At 42.6% G+C, this 22,350-nt stretch overlaps 1 protein-coding gene across 4 annotated transcripts in view; it reads right to left on the reverse strand.

Annotated features, from left to right (window-relative positions):
- The window catches only part of NCAPG2 (non-SMC condensin II complex subunit G2), a 78,716-nt gene that overhangs the window by 39,918 nt on the left and 16,448 nt on the right, over positions 1-22,350 (reverse strand). For all 4 annotated transcript variants that reach the window (XM_006018551.3, XM_006018548.3, XM_006018550.3 and 1 more), the window contains 8 exons: positions 19,499-19,633; positions 13,128-13,222; positions 7,912-7,981; positions 6,688-6,774; positions 5,094-5,189; positions 4,167-4,292; positions 3,019-3,198; positions 1,349-1,501 (listed from right to left, as the gene is read on the reverse strand). In XM_006018551.3, the coding sequence (XP_006018613.1) occupies positions 1,349-1,501; positions 3,019-3,198; positions 4,167-4,292; positions 5,094-5,189; positions 6,688-6,774; positions 7,912-7,981; positions 13,128-13,222; positions 19,499-19,633 (942 nt within the window). The remainder of the gene's footprint in view (positions 1-1,348; positions 1,502-3,018; positions 3,199-4,166; positions 4,293-5,093; positions 5,190-6,687; positions 6,775-7,911; positions 7,982-13,127; positions 13,223-19,498; positions 19,634-22,350) is intronic.

The following is a 22,350-nucleotide window of genomic DNA, read 5'->3' on the forward strand; positions in this document are numbered from 1 at the left end:
CAAACTTCTTCCCAGCTCCAGTTCTCCTGCCCAGCTAAACAAAATATTGTCTGGAAGCACCCACTCTTGCTCAGCAAAATATCATTAACCTGAATCACTCTTCATCCAGCCCAGTCCAGTCCCAACCTCCACTACCAGGTCCCCCCCAAATATTCTTTTCCCAAGCTACTTTCCCTCATCTCCCCCAGATTCAGTTCTCATCCACTCTGCATTCAATTCAGGCTGCTTTCTTGAGCTGTGGCCACTGAAAACACAAGGAAAGAGACAGATGCCCTGCCCTCATTTTCAGCACACACACACACATGCAGCATGGCTTGAAGCAACCAAGACATTTCTCTACATTTGCAGTTTTATTTATGCATCTCCATTCTAAGAATGGAGCAAATTAAGTGCAGATAGGCAAGTCAGCTGCAAAGGTCTAGCAAGTTTCAAAGCACATGCCAATTTTGACCTTCTTCCCCAAAAGGCTCATAAGCTTGGCCATATTTGAGTACATCTTCACAAGGTGTACAAAGGACACAGGGCAGGGAGCAGGGGCGGGCGAATGGACACTGCTCTCACACACAAAACAACATCTTTTTTGTTAGCTTCATTCTTGAACATGAATTTTTTGGCTGATAGTCTACAATAAAATCTAGACAGATCTCCAGAGAGTAAAATTCCAGCCCAAATGGTTGAAAACAGGATAAAAAATAGAAATCATTTATTAAGCTTGATAATTAATTGGCAGTACAATGAGCCTTTCTAATACTCAGGAAAAAATAAGACAAATGTGCTAATAGTTAATAATAATAATCAGATCGGCATGTGGTAGGGCAGCATTTGTCAGTATATTTTAGGGTATAGATGGCTGATCTTTATCGTATACAGAGAGCTTAAAATATGTGCCAACAGAAATCTAATAATGCACAGTAGGAGAGAGGAGACCTCTTATGTTCTGTTGCAACTGTGCAATGTATTTGTGACAAGTATTGCACTAATTATTTTATCATTTAAGAAAAGGATCATCTTGTGTTGCTTCCTATTCCATTTGCTCAATTTCTCTCCCTCTCCCTTGTACCTTTATACATTCTTGTGTGTAGCTTGGCTCCTTTCTCCCCCGATCTGATATTCTTTTTATATTAGTGACCCTGCCCCACTTTCTTTTCCTGGCAGCTCTGTTCCCTTAAAGCTGGTTGTCTCTCTCATAAGTAACAGTTGCCCCAATGGAAAAGTTCAAAATGTACTGAAACACAACCTCTCTCTTCCTTTTAGGAATTCTGTATTCATAAATATATAACCTTCACAATAAATGCTTTATTCTATTTATATCTCCTACTTGCTGTCTCAGAAGTCCTACTTATCCTACCTTAGCAGCCCTAGCAGCCTTAATTTTCAGCAGCATATCAACAAAAGCCACTCGCACTTTCTCAGAATTGTCATGGAGACTGTATTTTACTGCTGGCAGGAGCTGCTCCAATAATGGGTGGCTCAGTGCATTCTCCAAAATTATAGGCAAACACTGCAACAGAGAAAGATCACACTGAATAAAAATATGAAAAGAACAGACATGCATAACTTGAACCAAAAGTGACAGAAATTACTGAACTAGAACATGACACTTATACGGCTAAATAAAAAAGTGGCAGTTGTATTTACATTCTTTGCTAAAATAGTCAAATCAAGGTGTTAAAAGAAGAACAATTCAAGCTCTTGAATGAATTGCTTTCATTTAAAAACAAGGGGTCTACATTTAAGATTTTTTTTGCACTTGAACAGTACTTCTGTTCAAGACTTGTATCTGAAGAACACCCTGCTGCCTGGGAAGTCCACCTTGCTGGCATCTGAGAGAGGCAGAAGAGCTGAGATGTTGGTCAATCAAGCAGGGAATGGCCTTTCCAGAGATAGGAATCACATAGTAGGTATGCACAGGAAAACCTAAAAAGGACTATAAAATGTACAAAATATACAACTTAAACCACGTTATACCACTTGTTCTCTCTTTCTTGTTGTGATGCCATAGAAAAAAGTTGGATGTCATAGAAAAAAAGTGGTGTCATAGACTGCCATAGAAAAAAAGTAATAGAAAAAAAAGCTAGAACCAGTTTCTACAGTTGTTGGATAAAATATACCTTTTTTTTAGCTTTCTAAAATTATTTAGACAAAGTCTGGTTAAAACATCAAGCCAAGACCATGGTCCTTAAGTCTTTAGCTCCACAGAAAAACAGGAACCAAGATAACTGGATGTCACAAAGCCTCTCAATCTTTGCTTCCAATACTCAGTGCTGCAAGTATTTTATTTTTCTGCTTTTTTCAAAATATTATACAAGTGCCACTCAAAGTAATCTCCCATCTTTTTTCCCCCTCAGCCAAACGTTACTGAAAAAATACTGGAAAATACTGCATGGAAAATTTGTAGATCATCACTGAACCTACAGCTATTTTTCAGCATAGTCTCCTTCTCAGTCAACAGGTTTTTTCCATTGGTGAACAAGGGTAGGCATTCTAACATAGTAAAAGTCCTTGTCGTACAGCCTCCATCACTTGGCTATCATCCCTGACCTCTCCCCCCGAACCGCCCCCACTGCTCCACCAGAAAAAAAAACAACACAACTTCTCCCTTCATTCTGGAGGCTTTATGGAGGATGTATTGCTTGTGTAGTGCACAAGCTGGTGTGTGTGCAAGTGCTGTGTAGAAGCAGCATCTCTAATGTGCCTGTTGCTTCCTTGCAAGTCACGTTTCAGTTTTTTCAGGGTTCCGACATAGATCTCCAATTTTACTGTGGTTCCTTTAGGCAAAAAGTCAACAAAAACAACCTCCGTAACCCTGGCTTACTCAGAAGATAAAAATTAAGAGACATTATTTTCTGCCCAACCCTCACACATCTTATAAGACAAATTATGTAAAGACCAACTTAGAGACCTTATTTTAAACAAGTAGTAATCCATCTTAGGCTGGCCTCCATTAATGAGCCCAAGTTACAAGAAAAGCAGAAGTTAGTATCAAGACGTTTTATAAAATTTGCACAGTAGTCTTACCTTAAAAACTGAGCAACGAACATCAGCTGAAGTTACATCAAAAGCCAGGTCTCCAATTAGCTTATTTAAAAGGTCAGCAATAATTGTTGCAGGTATCATCTCCCAGTATTTGGATGTTATTTTACTAACACCAAGTACCCCTATAGAGCGAACCAATGGATGCGGATCTTCTAACAGACTCTAAAGTAAACAGAAAGGGGAAAAAAAAGGAAAGGTACTTTATGTATGCATTATTTTGCTTTCTGATAATCATTAAAATAAGATATACTGATAAAGCTCATCCCATAAGCCTTTAAGCAATGTTATTCAAAGTGCGTTATGTAATAGTACCATATGCAGGCTGGTGTCCCAAGAGGGCTTTAAAATGTTGTGTTTGTTTACTAATAGCAATAATTTGAAAACAAAATGAAAATTAAAAATACTGGCCTGTATTGTAAAATAAATAAATAAATACTTATCAAAAAGTCAGACTAAGTTTATTTTAAAAGTGCCTGCTCAAAAGTCAAATCGTACCTTTGAGTTTAGGCATTTCTGAAAATTTAATCTATACGGTCATATTTAAGTATGTAATTAAGCATCAATCCTCTCTGCTCATGAAGATAATTTTAATTATCAGATATTTAGCCTGAAAATCATTATATTAAGTGTTTTTCCAAACAGAGACAGTCTAGAAATGAGCCAGGCCTATCTAAATTTCTAATGTATCGTTTTAATTCTCCTTGTATCTCTGTTCAAATATATCATCTTAATAATAGAACTGCAAATATTTAAGATTAATCATTCACTGAAGATTTTGCACCATTAAAGCCCTCTTCACCTACTAGCCTAAACTGTATGTCTTCAACTCGTGTCATCTGGTCTGTCCAAACAATCTCCTGGGTTTTTCAATTGTATTGTTAATTCATTCATTAAAATACTTAATTTTCAGGCCATTTTCCTCAGCCAAACCTTTCTATACCTCTAGTAGGTGGTATGCTAATATGCCTCTACATAAAAGAATATGCATGATTAAAAGAATATAATGGCATAGTTCTGGGCTTAATTTAACTGAAGTGCAAGTATTACAAATTACCTTTCTTCTCAGCATGTTTCACTAAAAGTTTAACTTAACACTTTGTTACAACATTCAGACTTCTTGAGAAACTTACAAAAAGTTCTTCAAAGTGTTTCTGCATATCATTATCCATCTCCTCATTGTTAAAGTGGGGATCACGGATAGGAAATGCTTCAACAAACAACAATGCTGCATTTGCTCGAACTTCTGAGTTTCTAGCCTGTTATAAGGGAGAAAAAAAATTGTGTAGGAAGATGATGCTCTTAATATCAAAACTCACTTACCACATACACTCTTCAATCACCTTTATCAGTTTATTAATTCTAATCGAGACAAATTAACTATTAAACATATGAAAAAATATAGTATCTAATATTCCAAATGAGAAAATGTGAGCATTAGCTCCAAAAGTTTTATTATTAAACAAAAACTATAATAACCAGACCAGAATAAAATTTATATAAATTTGCTCCTTGTCTCAGCATAGTACCAAAATCTTTCCAGGACAGGAACCCCTAGGCACTATACAGACACAGATCCTAGAAAGTTTACAGCCTAAGATGAGACAGAAAAGAAGCTAGAATGCATGCAGAGGAGGAAGTACAGGGTCAGCAGGACAGTGGTCTTAGCACACCTGGCCTCATTCTGCTTTTTTCCCTGTAGATAACATGGCAAAGGGAAGTTTTAAGGAGGGTTTTGAAGAAGGTTATTAAGACAGCTTTCAAGATGTTCAGGGAGAGTTCCTCTAAGCAAGTGGCTTAGCAGGGGAGAAAATATAAAGATGTTTATTTAACAATTCCATAAGCTAACACTGAAAACTAGCATTAGAGTACAAGTGGAGGCAAAATTTGATGCATCACTAGTTAATAAAAACTGACTGGTAAAGTTGGACAAGGCTGCAAGGACCAGGAAAGCAAATATTTATGGCTTATTTTGCTGCATTAGAGAAAGAAGCAGAAGGGGGATACAACAATTGTTTACACTAAATACAATATGATAATATATCTTAAATGGGAATTACCTTTAATGCTCTCCAAAGTATAGGTTGATATAATCTATACAGCATTTCTTCAACTCCCTCACGGACTTTACTTTGTTTGTGAAAATAGCTCAGCACCTGTCAAAAATAAAAAGCTAATGGTATATTTCATATGGTAGATTCAAAATATTTGAGAAAGGCAGTTTGTGTCTATTCCATGATATTTTTTACAGGACACCAATGATTTTTAGATTATACAGGCAGAATGATATAGAGAAGATACAGCAGCTGACCCAGTAATAAATGAATGCATTTAAAAGGGCTCTTTGAAATATATATATATATATATAAAAGAAAACCCAACAGAAATAGATCATGCAAATAATTCAGACAGATGTGCCAGTAGAAAGGGCAAAGTCATGACAAGAGTGCTTTTTCTCAATTCTTTTATCTTGTTCAAGAGAGCGATATTCGTTAGCATGGAGGAAGATTTCAGTGGGGGGGGAAAAAGTCATTTATTAAAAACAAAGGAATTTTATGGAGCTTTCCAAGTGCATCACATCTGCAGATTTACGTTGAAGTGGTCATATGCCATGGTCAGAGCCAGGTGTTTTCACCTGAACGATACTGAAAAACAAGTTTCCAACACTGAGGTCCCCGCACTGCAATTATAAAACTAAAATTTAAAACCTGACCAGACCAAAAAGAATGTGCACAAAGACACCAGTTCAGAACAACTGGTGCCATTGTATCAGGTGAACATAGGATGGTGTTACAGGGTAAACTGTCCATTTGAAATGTTAAATTACAGCTTAAATGTAAGCACCTTAATGGCTTTACACTACATCATTCCATGTAGATTTCCTAAGTAAAACTTTACTTAGTAACTGGGGAAAGCAGTGGAAACTCCTCTCAGTCGAAAGCATACATAATGATGTTTTCATAAGCCATGTGCTCTGTACTGCATGAGCAAAGCCTAACTAGTAGATTAAATGCCGGGGCCAAGTTAGGAAAGGGAGTCCTATCCAGGAAGAGCTTGGCAGCATCATGAAGCAGAAAAAATGAACAGAGACAGCCTTGTCAGTTATCTTTATAATCTATGGTGATAAAATAGATTATGTTTATAAAAAAGTTACAGTAGTAGAAAAATCCCAAATCCCATCTATGTATACATATGCATTTCTAAAACTGAAGGGGAAAAAGGAACCTATAATATGTGGATCTTAAGATGGGAAGATTCTGTCTTGAGTCTGACTTCAAAATTTTCAGTTCCATAAATTATTCAACAAAATTTCTCAATACAAGGAGCAAAGTGTGCAAATGCAAACAAAAATATTTTAAATCAATTTTTACTTTTAATGGCCTGAATTGAAATGTATACATTTTTATATTTTATATAGATTTTTTACTTCTAAGTATGGGACCTGAGCATATGTGTCCCACTGAATTATTCATCTAACTAACACATCCAGTTAATGAAAGAAAATGAGCAATACGTTTTCAGAGTAAGTGCACGCTCAAAAAATGCATTTGAGGACTAAATCAGAAAAAAGCATGTTACAGCATATGATTTTGTCCTGAAAAGCCATTTACTACACATTGCAGTACTACTGATTTATATTGTACAGGAACATACCTCTCTCACTTTAGGATGCACAGGAGAATTTCTAGGAAGATGAATTCCATGATGCATGAAATCCTGAATGCAATTATATTCAAGGGTCTGAAGAGAAAAAAAAATCCATGCATAAGATTCAGTTAGTATACAAACATGGTTATTAGATACATAGGTTAAAATAATACTTAAGACTCTCTCCTGTTTTTATATTTAAGATTATGTTTTCAGTTGTTTATATGAGCACCAGATTTTACCATGGCAGATGTTTCTTGGCTTGCAATCTTCCAGCGTCTGCCTTGGTCTGAATCAAGGCCAAGGTTGAGGGGAAAAGCTTTACATAACAGTATGCACAGCTTTAAGTACTAGCTTTTCACATTTCATTTCTTAAGGTAGCCTTAAATCTGGTCAAAAGTTCTTGAAATTAGCTGCCAGATGTGAGCTGTCAAATACTGCCTGGTTGTCTCTCATTAATTGATCGTAACTATTTACAGTGAACAATAAGCTGGATATGAGCCAGCAGTGTGCTCTTGTTACCAAGAAAGCTAACAGCATACTGGGCTACATTGGCAGGTTTGTTGCCAGCAGGTCAAGGGAAGTGATTACTCCCTTCTATTTAGTACTGGTGAGGTCATATCTGGAGTACTGCGTTCAGTTTTGGGCCCCCCACTACAGAAAGGATGTGGACAAATTAGAGAGAATCCAGCGGAGGGCAACAAAAATGGTGAGGGGGCTGGGGGACATGACTTATGAGGAGAGGCTGAGGAATTGGACTTATTTATTTTGGAGAAGAGGAGACAGAGGGGATTTAATAGCAGCCTTCAACTACCTGAAGGGAGGTTTGAAAGAAGAAGAAGCTAGACTGTTTTCAGGGGTGGCAGATGACAGAACAAGGAACAACAGTCTCAAGTTGGAAAAGGGAAAGGAAGTTAGATATTAGGAAAATCTCTCTCATGAGGAGGGTACTGAAGCACTGGAACAGGTTACCCAGAGACATGGTGGAATCTCCATCCTTGGAGGTCTTTAAGACCCAGCTAGACAAAGGCTTCGCTGCGATGATCATGTTGGGGATGGTCCTGCTTTGAGCAAGGGGTGGACTAGATGACCTCCAGAAGTCCCTTCCAACCCTAATTTTCAATGATTGTATGACTAAAGGGACCCTTTTCTCTCAGGAGTGATCATTTATATGGAAAACTTGAAAGAATCTCAAAAATACCTAATCCAAATTCAACGCAGAGCACATACCTCTAAAATCTCTCCTGAAGCCTTCTTCCAAGCCCTGAAATAAATTTCTGCAACATGCATCACCAGCGATCTGTGTTAATAAAGAGAAAACCCAAACTTCTTTACTATCCCTGCATCAAACATAAAAAAAAGGCAACAACAAAATGTGTCCATATTAAGTGATAAAGAGCACTGAAATGTGTTATACATTCCCTCACTTGGTGTTGTTTTCAAAATACTAAAATATCGGTCCAGGATATTTGCTTATCTGACTGAAGAACATGAAGATAATTCAGTTATACTTAAACAATATGAGAACATACAGAAAACTTTTTTGTTTCTGTTAGAACTAGACAGATACTAAGACGCAGCACTGAATTCAAGTATGTTAAAATTATTTATAAGAAAATATCATTGATCTAAATTGGAAGCATTAAGCAGATTTTTAAATTAATACATTATGATTAGCCTATTGAAAATAGGCTAGATATCATCTTATTGAAGAATACCATTGCTACATACTATTTTTTGTGGAAATTCCTTTGGCGTAACCTTACAACACAGTTTCTCTTAAATAGCAAAGATAAATCTAAAATGTAATCTTAAACAGAGTAGAATTGTGCTAATCAGAGTAGAATTATGCTAATCACGCATAAAAGCTTTTTAAGTCTCCATCAGCAAAGGTGTGCTAATTTTTATATTGTACAACATTAATAGTATAGTAATCCAGTCGCAGTTGGACCCCTTTTGGGTGTGGCAAATATTTAAAAGTACAATCAACCAACTATGGATACATAGTAAAATCATACACTATGAAGGAATGGAAAGCAAAATATTAAACCAGACAAGGTACAGATTAATCTATGTAGAATTAGGGATGTAAATATAGTTAAAAAAAAAATTTGTTTAACCTCCTCTGATTATATCACTTAAACGATTAACCAGTAACACAGCTGCTGCTAGGAGCTGTTCCTGACTCCCAGAGCCCTTTGACTGGGGGGAAGGGGGAAGACGGAGGCAAGTTCAGCCAGACAACCCTTGAAGCCCTGTCCTGGGAGGGAGGGACCACCTGTGAACAAGCAGCTAATTGCTTAACTGACAAGTCATTAGGCTGCTTTGTTTTCCTCCTAAATTATGGGTACTAGTCCCCCTCACCCCTTAAATTAATAGTTTAACCTTTCACATTCCTATGTAGAATATATATGTATATTTTGATAATGTCTATAAAAGTATGCCTATATATGGCATGTGATTCAGATTTTTTTATTTGGCTAAAGCTAGCAGCTGTATTGTGAGGTATGGTGACATTCTGGTTATTCCGATTCCATTCACTTTAAGGAGAAATATATTAAGTCAAAGAAATCACGCCTGCTATTCTCACTACTGATTTATACAAGTCAGTTCACAGTTGGCTTTTAATACTACTTCAAGTACTATTATATGTTTGTAAATGGAAAGTCCTTAGGTTTTTAAAATCCCAAGGGGCTAAACAAACAAACAAATGAAACACTAAACACTTAAGATCAAAAGGAATCTGCTACACCTGAGGTGAGCAAAACATGAGCACAGGCTGGATCCAGCTTGACAAGGGATTTTTATCTGACCTGCAGTGGGTCTCTGAGCCTTGCCAATCCCAGGTGCGGGGGGGGCAGCCCGGGGCCATGGTGCATGCGGCCAATCCCACCACTCCCAGGTGCACAATGGGGCTGGGACAGCATGGAAGCTGCACTCAGCTTCCCAAGAGTGGCAGTTCCTTCCAGCTACTGCTGCCACTGGACCTACTGCCTGGGCACCCAGCCCGTCTACCCCACACCCACTGCTGGGGGCACCAGACAGAACAGATGGGCAGGGTCTACACAGAGATCAGCCCAGGACCCTGAAGGTAGGGTGCACTCAGTTGGGAAGATGGGGCTGCAGGCAGGCAAGGAGCGGCACTTGGGAGTGGGACAGGCGGGGAAAGGGCCGGACTGTGGGGCGGTGACAGCACAGGGCTGTGCTGGGAGTGGGTTGCCAGCTCTCCCCTGGGCCTCAGCCCCATGCTGTCACCATCCCGTGATTCTGACCCCAGCCCTGCCTGCCCATCCCACTCCCAGATGCTGCTCCCTGTCCACCCACAGCACCATCCCATCCATCCAGCTAAGTGTGCCCAGGATGAGCTACAGCCAGTCATTCCCACCAAACACAAGGCCTTGGTGAATTGGAACAGTAAGTGAGAAGTTACCTGATTCAGCCATTTGCTTCTTGGGTTGTTCTGTAGCTTATAATCACATAGAAGAATTGGTTTTGTTTCTCTAACAACCGAGTCTTCGCCTGAAAAATTACCCTGCCAAAGGGTTGCAACCTTGACCTTCTGGCATTACTCTAATTTTCAAGATTACATATTTCTAATGAGATCATGAAGAGTAGCTTTCACTAGAAAATCCCAGAAACATCAATTCTCTTTCAGCTTATCTAACTGCTCACTCTTGTACACCTGTTTACACATTTATCAAGAAACAGTAAAATTAAATCAAGGTATAAACATATTATGCCAAAAATAAAAGATGAGTGAGAACAGCACGTCATTGAATTGTAAGATTTAAAAACTGCTGTTAAGTCATATTAAAAGATTTACTGCAATTTGTTATTTTTCCACTTGTCTGGAATTCTTCCAGACATACAACAGACAGTTTATGGAATCTAATACTGTTGCACTACTTCAAGGGACACCTCAAATCTAGGTTTTACAACAAAATGTAAGATGATCAACATTATTTTAACAAACTATTATATCAGTGTTTGCAGCTGCAATATTATGTCATAATATACTACACCATGATGGAAAATTTGGAAATTAAATTTAAAAAAGACAAAAAAATAGAAAGAGGTAATGGAAAAATAATGTAGATTTTAAAATTGTCTTCATTTTTGCCAACTTCAGAACAGTGTTTGTGATAAACAGTTCCTTTTTTTTTTTTAAATGTATGAGTTTTACTTGATATGCTGTACATCCTAGTTCATACCAACACCATAAGGTCATCAGAAAAAAGCTCCAAAAAGCAGTATTCTTGACAATACCTACCAAGTCTCTAGCAACTGGAAAAGGATGCTCATTATGCTCATTTTCAAACTGAGAAAGGTACTATCTTTTCAAAGGCATGTATCTACTTTGCTTACAATTTAGGATAGAGATTTGCACTTAGAGACATTTCAATTAACTTAAAAATTTAGGTCAGGTGGAAAAGTTTAAGTCATGGATGCTAAACAGCACCAGGAGTAAATTTTCAAGCATTATACAGACAATATCACTGAAGGGCAGCTAGGAAATCTTTGAGTATTGTAACAAGGTTGCTGACTTAAAATATATAGACATTATCTTTTACTTAACATATAGGACTATTTGCATAGTCAATTCTATTTGCATAGTCAATGTATATACTGTTTCTGAATGCAACTCTACTATCATCACACATCCTACGATGAAAATAAATTATTTTAAATTTTTGGTTACCAAGTCTTCATTGTTGCTAAGCAACCTCACTTCTTTTCTATTTTGTAGTCATCTCTGTCCAGGGCTGTCCTCAGAGGATTTCTGAAGCCTGAGCATCGGCTGGTTATCAGGCAGTTCCCTGTGGACTTAAGTGAATTTGTTTCTCGGACCAAAGCAGCCTGCTACGTTCAACTGTGGAACTGTTCTAATTTTGGCTCAACCTTTAAAAACAATTGTCTTTAGAATACCTTAGGAAATTAGAAATACTGTTTAGTAATGCTGACTCTTGCATTCAATATCTCAAAATGCTGAATGGTCTCATTATTCTAGATACTGCATAAAGGAAACTTGCCTAGATGTTCAACTTCCTCATTAAAACTTTCTTAGGCAATGCTTATGATTTCATAGGAGGGCTTACTAGCTTTGTGGTACTGATATTCTAGACCAGTGCTTCCCAAACTCTTCCTAAGCATGACCCCATTTCCTCAGCATGGCTCCTCACTCCCAAACCAGAGCGCCGACCCCATCCGCTAATGTTGCAGTCCCATTTGGGGTCATGACCCACAGTTTGAGAACTACTGTTCAAGACAGACGGTTAATAATGGATTTTCATTAATAATAGGTTATGGGAGAAAAATCAGTATTTTTTAAAACACTGTCCAAAAAGTGGTTAGGTTATATTCATGTGCTTGTCCCAGGAGATACTGGGAAAACTGAATGTATAATACACACACACTGGCCAGACATGTATTCTACATTTAATGACAACTTTGCTGTTTTGGAGAAACTGCCAAAGAAAATACAGCAGGATGACTATTTTGGAATAATGCCTGTCAACCTATACTCACTAGCACCACAGTGAATGATATTCTAAAGTGGATCATTTGCCATACAGTTCCAGAAATACAGACCATATTACAGAGCATTTATTTGTCAGCTTCAATAGGTGTTACATGAATTTCAGAAAGCTAAAGCAGGAATTTTGATAACAGGACAGTCAATCAATTTTGGATACCGGACATGCCCAAAATATCCTGATGGAGTGATTATGTTTTATGTGACTCATCACATTGCTAGTGAAAGGCTTTCCATTTGAAATCTACTTTGACTGAACCATTTATTATAACGATATGCCAAGGAATTTCCTCAAAACACACTAAGAGGTCAAATTAAGCCGTTACTAGCAGTTAATTAGCAATACTTGTGATCCTCCCCCAGGAACCATTTTAAGGGGAAAGGTGAGTGGCAGAGCACATCTGGTGTCTGCCATTTTAAGAGCGGGCAACAGGGTCCCAGTGACAAGGGTGTCTGGGAGTCCCAGCCACAAGTTCAGTTAATGGTGTCGTAGGAACCAGCCAGTTATTTCACATTTTTTGTGTAATAACTTTGTGGCTTATTCCTCATTCTATCATTGCATTAATTAACATGTAACCAGGTAACAATTTAAGATGCAATCAACTGGTTAATCATATATTAAGTTCAACGAGTGCCAGGGGCCTTGAACATTGACTAATGGGCACCTGCTCAATACATACTTTTCAAAAACATCTTATAAGAATTTACATCATGCCTGTATGTACTATGTATGTAGTGGTGCTATGTGTATATGTACTGATGTACAAGATATTATAAACACGTGTAGAAGGAATATGGGCCAGTAGATGTATACGTCTCTGCATTATATCTGTAAAACAGGAATTCATTTTTTAAAGAGAAAGAAAAGTTCAATCAGCATTCATAATTGCAATGTTGGTACTACAATACATACTTTGGAAAACACTGCAATTGGTTTTTAATAGTCCCATGGATCATTTTAATGAAGTTTACATTCCAGCTGAACAAAAAGCTAAGGAATCTTCTTCCCTGTAAAAAGAGAAAATAGATGTTATACTATAAAAAAATTCATCAATTAAGTTTCTCAGTTACCAATTTTAAATGGGCCTTAACGATTAAGTTGTTTCTTTAAAAATACTTTGATCACATCAGGGATGATTCTGATGACTGAACAAAAAGATAATACTTCTAAGCATTTTTATTTCCTACTGTACTTGAAATACTATTAGTATTATTAAGGGGTATTGAAATAATGCTCAGGCATCCCAGTCAGAGAAGCAGACCCCATTATGCTCAGCACTAGACAGAACTTTAGGCTAAGTTCTTTCTGCATTGTACATTTATCCTGGTGTCAAGGATCCTTTATAAAAAATAGTAATTCTTGCATAGAATCACATTAAGGCGCTCCTTCAAAATGAAAAGAAACTGCTTACAAAGAGCAATAATTTTCTGAAGTCGCTTTGGTAAGAATACAGATCTGTTCATAATCAAGTGAAATGTCAGTCTGAAGAAAAATGGAATAGCAATTTGTTTAAGGAACAGGTCAGCAGTAACTAAAAATCTTCATAAAGATAAGATCCAGTAAATTGCTGCTGGCAACTAGATAATAGGGCTGTGCGAAGCTTCAGGTGCTGATTCGATTCAGAGGAGATTTGGCTGAATTCGGCAGCTGAATCTCCATATCTGAATCGAATCAGGAGACCAATTAAAAGGTCTGAATCGATTTGAAGCTCTCTGAATCGATTCAGAAAAGATTTGGAGAGCTTTGGTGATTCGGGTAGTCCCCACTGGCTGCAGCAGGGAGCTGGACCTAGACTCCATGCTGGTAAGTAGAGGGTGGGAGAGGAAAAATTGAAGGAAGGGACCATGGGAGAACCTCTGCCAGGCCCCACCCCTGCCTGCTCCCCCAGACCCACCTGTTCTCCCAACCCCCACGTGGCTGAGCAACTTAGCAAGGCCATAGACTGTCTAGCAAGCAGAAAAGAAAAGAACCAGAAGATGGTATCCCAGCTGAGGTTCCTAAGTGTGGGAAAGCTAGCCTGCTACCACATCTTCAACTCCTTGCATGCTGCTGGAAGAAGATCAAGTACCCCAGGACATGCATGACGCTAACATCATCACTCTATCTACAACAAGGGAAACAATTGTGACCGCAACAACTATAGGGACATCTCTTTGCTCAGCATCACAGGAAAGGCTTTTGCCAGAGTCATCTTAAAATGCTTGCAACAACTTGCTGATTGCACGGAGATCAACAGTGAACATGATATTCTTCTTACACCAACTGCAAGAAAAATGCAGAAAACAAAATAAGCCACTGTACGCAGCATTTGTCCATCTGACAAAAGCCTTTGAGACTGTCAGCACAGCAGGTTAGTTCAGGGTCCTGATAAGGATTGGATGCCCCAAAACATAATTCAGCATGATATGCTCCTTCCACAAAACCATGCTAACTACAGTTCAGTTTGATGGATCAACCTCTGACAGGTTTAAGATGAAGAGTGGAGTAAAGCAGGGTTGTGTTCTGGTGCCCTTAGTCTTTGGGATCTTCTATGCTGCTATACTATGTTGTGGCAAAGCACAGCTGGGATGCTTGCCATGTGACTCAGATGGCAGCAGACTGGAGAAGAGCCAGCAGTGAAAGAAGCTGGGAGATACCCCAAGGATCATTTTTTTAAGGGGGAAGGTGTGGGGCAGGGCACCAGTGGGGCTCACCACTCTGGGGCTTTTAGAAGCTCTGTGGGAGCTTGCTTGCGGAGCAGCAGGGGAAAGCCTCCCCCAGGAACCATTTTAAGGGGAAGGTGGGTGGCAGAGCACATCTGGTGTCTGCCATTTTAAGAGCTGGCGGCAGGGGATGCCCCATCTCTGATGAGTGGCCATTTTAGATCCAGGCCAGCAGAGCTGGAGGCAGCAGTTTGCTGCCTGACACCATGGAAGGAACCTCTCCTGGTGGAGCTACTGCTCCTGCAATAACTAGGAGGTAAGGGCAGGAGCTTATGGGCTTGGAGGCTTCTGGTCCTGGGCATGACTTGAAACTGCATCCTGCCGGGGAAGGGTGGCCTGGTGGGGCTCCTAGTGGCATGGGAGCCCTCGGGAAATGCCAGGCCAGTTACCTCCCCGGTGACAGACAAGGATGGGCGCCTTAACCCCAGCACCCGCCTTCGAGTGGGTTATTTAACACCAAAGGCAATAGAGGTTCCAGGCACCCCCTGGTGTGGCACCTAAGCCCAGTGGGTGCAAGACCCTGGTGAGTGGGTAGTGGGGCCAGGCATGGCTGCAGCCACCTGAGCCCGTGTGGGGTGCAAGACCCCAAAGACTGAGAGTTGTGGGCCAGGCACATGGACAAGTGGCACCTGAGCCTGCAGGATGTTGACCCCAGGCCCCAGATTAGGGGGCGGAGTATCTGCCCCAGTGGAGGCGGAGGTGCAGAGTGGGGTGCAAAGGGGCACCTGAAGGCCTGCATGAGAGGGGTAGGTGTGAGGCCCTGGAGAGAGGGGCAAGTAGAGAGTGGTAGTTGTGAGGACCTGTGAATACGGGGGCATGAGATGAGACCCTGTGAGTAAGGGGTGTGAGTTGGGTCCCTGCAAGCAGGGGGCTTAAAGGTGAGGCCCTGCTAGCAAGGGGGCTTGAGTTCAGTCCAGGTAAGCCTTTGGGCGCCTGAGGCCTATTTGTGGGGATGAGGGGGGCGGCAGTGGAGGAACTGCAGGTAAACACTGGGGCGAGTCAGGAGCCCCTTGATTGAGAGCAGCTGGGTGAGTGACCCGGCAAGAGACCAGAGGCCGAGTCAGACCAGTGTTCTGTGAACCACCCAGCGCTCGCCCAGATGAGGGTAGCAGGAAGATGCCCAAAAGGCTGCATGCTTGCTGGCTGGGGAGTGATGGGAATCAAGTCCAAGGACCCCTGCCCATGACAGGGCAGGATGAGTGTGTCCCCAGGGAAAGGAGGGGTGGTATGAGTGAGGCCCAGGAAGGGCATTCTGAAAGAGACTGGGTGAGAGCAGGTAGAGAGAGAGAGGCCTCAGTGAGAGGGAGGCAGTACGAGTGTGGCCTGTAATAGGGCAAAACACGAGAGGCCTAACACTGTGCTGAGTTGGGCCCAGCCTCAGGCCGGAGCAAAGCACAGCTGTTAGAAACCTCTGTGAGGCATGAGACACATTAAGAGATGGTAGGAGCGTGTACTTTCGGCCCTTAGACATTAGGGCTGTTGAGGGGAGCCTACCATGTAATTACCAACTAATTACTTAACAGCAAGGCATAGCAGGTGAGAGGGGTGGGCAGCAAGCCCAGAGGCAGTGGGAGACCAGCACTGTGGCTGGTTGGGGACCTCCCACTTTGCCACAAATGCTTTTTGATGGCTTGAAGGAAAGCATATACCTTCACACCAGATCAGATGGCAAACTCTACAATCTATTACTTCTAAAAGCTAAGACAAAAAAGGGGGCACATACTTATTAGGGAGTTTTTTTGCTGACTATGCTTCACTCACTGCCATGAAGGCAGCCAACTACAAATACTCACTAATTGCCACTCCCATGCTTGCAAGATGTTTGCCCTGACTATCAGCATCAAGAAGACTGTGGTCCTAATACAGGGTGCACACTAGTCACCATCTATCAGCCTTGACAACACACCTCTCAAGGCAGTGAACAAGTTCTGCTACCTTGGATACACAGTAAGCGACAACCTATCACTGGATGAAGAGCTATAGGTGTTCACTGGAAAGGCTGCTACCACTTTTAGTAAGGTCTTCAAACAAGTCTGGAACAATACAAAACCCACAATCAAAAATAAGACACTTGTGTACAAAGCCTGCATCCTCAGTGTCCTTATGCACAGCAGCGAGACATGGTCAACATATGTACATCAAGAAAAGATGAACAGCATCCGCCTACGCTGTATACGGTATACCCTTGATATCAAGCAGCAAGACAGAATCACCAATACAGATGTCATTGCCAAAGTTAACCCGCCAACCATCACTACACTACTCAAACAGTGGTGCCTATGCTGGCTTGGCCATCTTCGCAGGATGGAAGATGGGCACATCCTGAAGGACATCCTATATGAGCTAATTGCAAGTGGAGAGAGAAGAGTAGAGCACCCAAAACTGTGCTTCAAAGATGTCTGCGAGCAGGATAGGAAGGCTTTTGAAACTGACCCAAACCTTTGAGAGGCCTTAGCACAGGGGTGGGCAATTATTTTGGGTGGAGGGCTGCTTAAAAAGGCTGGGTGAGCTTTTGAAGGCTGCATGGGTAGCCCCATCCCTTAACAGTTGGACCACCCCCTGGTTGCCATCTTGGGACTGCAAGTCCCTCCCCTTACCCCCCAGGAGTATTTCTATTGATGAACAGATGCCATACCAGCCTACACAGACCCCACAGCAGGCGGCAGGGAGGCTACAAGCAGCTGCACCAGGGTCTGTGTAGCCTAGCTTTAGGTATTAAGTCACCCCTCCTCTCTCCCCCTGCACTGCTGCAGCTGGCCCCAGGAAGCCACAGCTCAGTGGCTGCAGCTGACTGCTGCCGCCTGAGGCTTCCTGGGCTGTGGCAGGCAGCACAGCCCAGGAAGCCTGGGGCAACAGCAGCCAGTAAGGGGCTGCAGCCACTAGCACGCAGCTTTCCAGGGCCAGCTGCAGTAGTGCAGAAGGTGGGGAGGCAGGCAGCTCCCCCCTACTCCTTTGCTGGCTGATGCAGCTGGCCCCAGGAAGCCACGAGCCAGTGCCTGCATCCCCTTGTTGGCTGCTGCCACCTGGGGCTTCCTGGGCTGTGTCGCCTGCCTGGCAGGGCTGCTTTACCTGCTGGCAATCTGTGTTAATCCAAACTGGTGGGTGCAGCCGCTCCTGCACAGCAGGGCAGGGCAGGAGCCCCCCCCAGGCTCAGTACCGCCCCCCCACCCTCCTGGTCTGACTTTAAAAAGCTACAGGCCGGAGCCCAGCACTGCCGTGATGGGACGGATGCAACGCCTTCTATTGCTACAGATGCTGCAGGGCCTGGCAGGGCAAGGTGGAAGTAAGCAGGCATGGGGTGGCTCCCCTGGTCCTGCAGCTCAGCCCCATGGCGCACCCTGCCCACTCCATCCATGCCCAGACACAGGATCACATAGGACTCACCTGCCCACTCAGTTTGTTGTGAGATGCAGCCCTGGGGAGCTACTGAGTCCCCACCGCTCCTCAAGGGGCTGGAAGCACTCTACTGGTGCTGGGCTGGGTAGGGGAACCTCACAGACCCAGCCAGAGCAGGCCCACATGGGCAAGGGCAGGGGCTACCATATTGATTCATTGTTTAACCTGTTGTAATTACAACAGGTTAAACAAATATTTTTTAATCAGTATTTACTGATGAACAACTAAGTTATATATTTGTAGAATAGTTAGTTTTAAATTTTTCCGTTGTGCATAAACATACACATTGACTAATGTATAAAATTCAGAAACAAAACCAAGAAAATGATGTAAGGGGCTATCATTGCCTAAATATGGCTATATGAATTTAGCTACTGAAGCACAGAACATAAACTAAGCTAGCACTACTTTTTCAGTTCTCTTCTAATCCTTCTAATGCATTAAGGACATAACATTAAATCCTAATTGCTATCAAAATCTGAGCCTGTCCTCCAGTCTGTAAAAAGCCCAACTACATTATTACTATGCTATTTCCACTGCCTTAATACATTTTTGTTTTAGCCCACAATAAGGTATTTTAAGGCACATAATACATAAAGCCTCATCATACCCTAACATACAAACTGCAACAAAGAAGTTGCGACAGACCAATTCTTCACTAAATGCAAGAGGGACCTGAATTTGTAGACACTGGTGCAAGTTTCGTAATTTCAAAAAATGGGCCATTGTGTAGAATCATCATCATGCTGTTAAAAATTGTATTTACTCACCTCAGAGGAACTTTCTATTTTCTCACTAACTCCTTCAGCACAGAATATTTTCACTGTGCTGCTATGGAGTAGTAGTGGCAGTGGCAGCAGCAGCTCCATTTCAAACTGGAGCACATGGTGGTGTGACAGCAGGTCTGGCTTAGGCCTTGAGGCACAGCTCCAACCCACTCCCCACCCCAGCCATGCCCCCAACTTCTAGTTGTCAGCCAGTAGTCCAGCAGGCAGGATAAAGCAGCTTTACTGGCAAGATAAAGCCCATGGGCCTTACATTTGACATCCCTGCTCTAAGGCTGTATTGTATAGCTTGTTAAGGACCAATCCTTCCAGTTCATTATAGATTACTCAGAAAACATGATACATTACACTATTTCAAAAAATACAAGCAAAAGTCAAATGGGGAAAAACACCTGTTTACCTCTTCTTTTTTTATATGGGTGACACTCATAAAGCACTGAAGCAACAAATCTTTCACTTCATTACTTTCTTCCAGGTCATAATCAAAACATAGTAATGCCTGATGTAGATGCCATAGATGACTTACATCTGCTCCCTGAAAGAGAAAATAATCAGCTGTGTAGTAAAGAAGTAAATCTATGAAACTTTTAGACTTTGCTATGCAAGAACTGAATCACATTTCAAATTCAGGACCAGAGGCAGTCTTTACCATGAAGACAATGGTACTCGTGCAGAGAGCACAATAAGAAAACTTCAAGATAATGAATGTAATGGAAATGGAAACAGATTAACTCAATGTGCATAACTGCAGAGTACAGATTTGTAAGTGTTTCTGAAAACGTACAAGAGAAAGTTAAGGAAAAAAAGATGAAGGGTCACTACATAAAGAAGACTTAAGGTTGTAAAAGTCTAACTGCTTCTGATGATAAAAATGGGGTGGATCATCTAGGACAATGGTGCCCAACCTTTTTACCCCACAGGCAAGATGGGCAGTGCCAGGTCCATCTACAGGCCAGATCCAAACCAATGGACCCAATCCAGCTGCAGGAGGTTGTACAGCCTGACCTTGATCCATTCACCCCAGGCATGGATGGGTTGGTGTGGCCCTGATCTGGATGCACAGGGGACTATGGAGTTCAAGTGGCCCTGACCCAGGCATGCAAGCAGGGATGAGGCATGGAGCTGCTCTAATCCCAACATGGGGGAAGTATGGGGAGGGGACAGGACACACATGCAAGGTGCGGGGGGAGGCTGGGAGCAGCCTGACCCAATCTGGATATGTGGGAGTAGGGCCCAGCCTTGATCCCCCTTCGCTACAATGGCCTGCATGAAACTGGATCTGGCTGCACAAAGCTTACACCACTCCCTGCTTTCGAGTTTTCTAACCCATGGAGAAGCCCTGCGGGCCAGATTTCATGGCTTTGCAAGCTAGAGGTTGAGCACCCTGGTCTAAGATATCATTATTTGAGTAGTACCACATATGTGCATGGTGGTTTACAGAAACAGTTTAAATTAGGGGTGCACCGATAGATTTTGGGGGCCAATACCAATTTTGAAGGAGGCATATCAGTCTATACCGATCCGATTTCTGACAGCTGCGTGTAGCTGGTAAGTCTGCTGTGGTGGAAGGGAAGTGGGGAGGAAAGGGGCATGGAGGGTGGGGCAGATCAACGCCCCCTACGGTGAGGGAGGGAGTGGGGCAGGGCCTGGGGCAGGCGCTGCCCAGCTGGGTCAGTGTGGGGTGGGGCTCCCACTGCTGCACGCACTCCGGGGAGGGCATTGGGGGGGGTGGGGGTCGTCCCTGGATCTGCACGGGGCCTGGGCTGCAGCTGCGGGCTGGGGCCACTGCTGCGTCAGGCTCTTCCCAGCACATGGGGGGAGGGAGCGGGTTGGGCCAGGGCTGCGCTCGGGGCAGGTGGCAGCAGTGCTGGGAGCAGGGCTATGGCGAAATTTGGAGTGGCTGAGCCCCGCCCAGGTAGCTCCCCTCCCAGCGTTGCCACCACCCACCCTGAGTGCAACCTGGCCCAGCCTCCTGCTGGGTTGCAGCCCACAGCTGTCCCCCACCCCCTCATTCCGATCTGGGAGCACACTCCTCCTCCCCCCATGCCTCCTCAGGGTTCGTGCAGCGGCGGAAGCTGTCCCCCTGCACCCTCTGGATGAGCCGTGGCTTTGTCCCACGCCCCACCCCAGCTGGGGAGCACCTGCCCGAGCCCCACTCCTCCCTCACTGCAGAGAGCATTGATCTGACCCCCTAACACCCCTTCCACCACAGACTTACCAGTTGCACACAGCTCTCCATCCTGCTGGGCTGTGCTGCGGCTGCACACACAAACGGGTATTTATCAGGCAAATTATCAGCCACATCAGGCCGATTTCTGATACAATCAATTTTTTTTATGTCGGTGCCGATCCAATATCGGACCAATGTATCGCTGATCCTCTAGTTTAAACCAGAGGTGCTCAACCTCTGGCTCATGGAGCCATGGCATCTGGCCTGCAGGGCTGCCCATGCCCCATGTGGCTGGATCAGGACCATCCCCTGTGGGGATGAGTTGGGACTGAGCCAAACTCCCTTTCCAAAACAGATGAACAGGGGCCACGCTGTCTCCCGCTCCCCTCTGTATAGTCAAATAGAACCCTGATACACCTGACCCAGGCTCCAGATCAGGCACTATCCATCTGGTGCACCAAGCAAAAAGGTGGGCCAGATGCACAGTTGGTGGGCCACCACTAGTCTAAACTAGTGATTCTCAAACAGGGTGAATGCTAAGCAGGTAAATGCAGGCTGAGGCGTGTCCATGCCTGGCTGATCCCCCCACCCCCACCACCCCCTCTGAAAGGATGTAATCACTGTAGTATATAAATTGGTTCTGAATTTGGGTGCTACTAGGCTCCAAAAAGTTATGGAAGGGAGCCTTGAATCCAATGATGTAGAGAACCACTGGTTTAGACAAAAAAGCTTCCCTAGAAACTTACTATAAAACAAGTTGAAACTAAAACAGTTACCAATTAACGTACTTACTCAAATCCAAAACTACTCCGAATTTAAGATGACCCTCAATAATTACTGTATTTACTTAAGGATAAGATGACTTCCCCCAATAATCAGATTCTGTATATGGAACATTTATGAATTTGTTATACTTTATATGAATTTGCTAAATTTATGAATTTGTTATACTTTTCCAGGCGCATGGTATACTGCAGATACCACCCACAAAGGATCCACATGCTAATTAGCCTCCCAACTCACGGCTGGAATATGGTGTTCTTGTTACGAGTCCTGGAAGCCTCCAAAAATGTATATGCAGA

Source organism: Alligator sinensis, unplaced genomic scaffold (assembly GCF_000455745.1).
Source record: "Alligator sinensis unplaced genomic scaffold, ASM45574v1 scaffold601_1, whole genome shotgun sequence".
NCBI lineage: Eukaryota > Metazoa > Chordata > Crocodylia > Alligatoridae > Alligator > Alligator sinensis.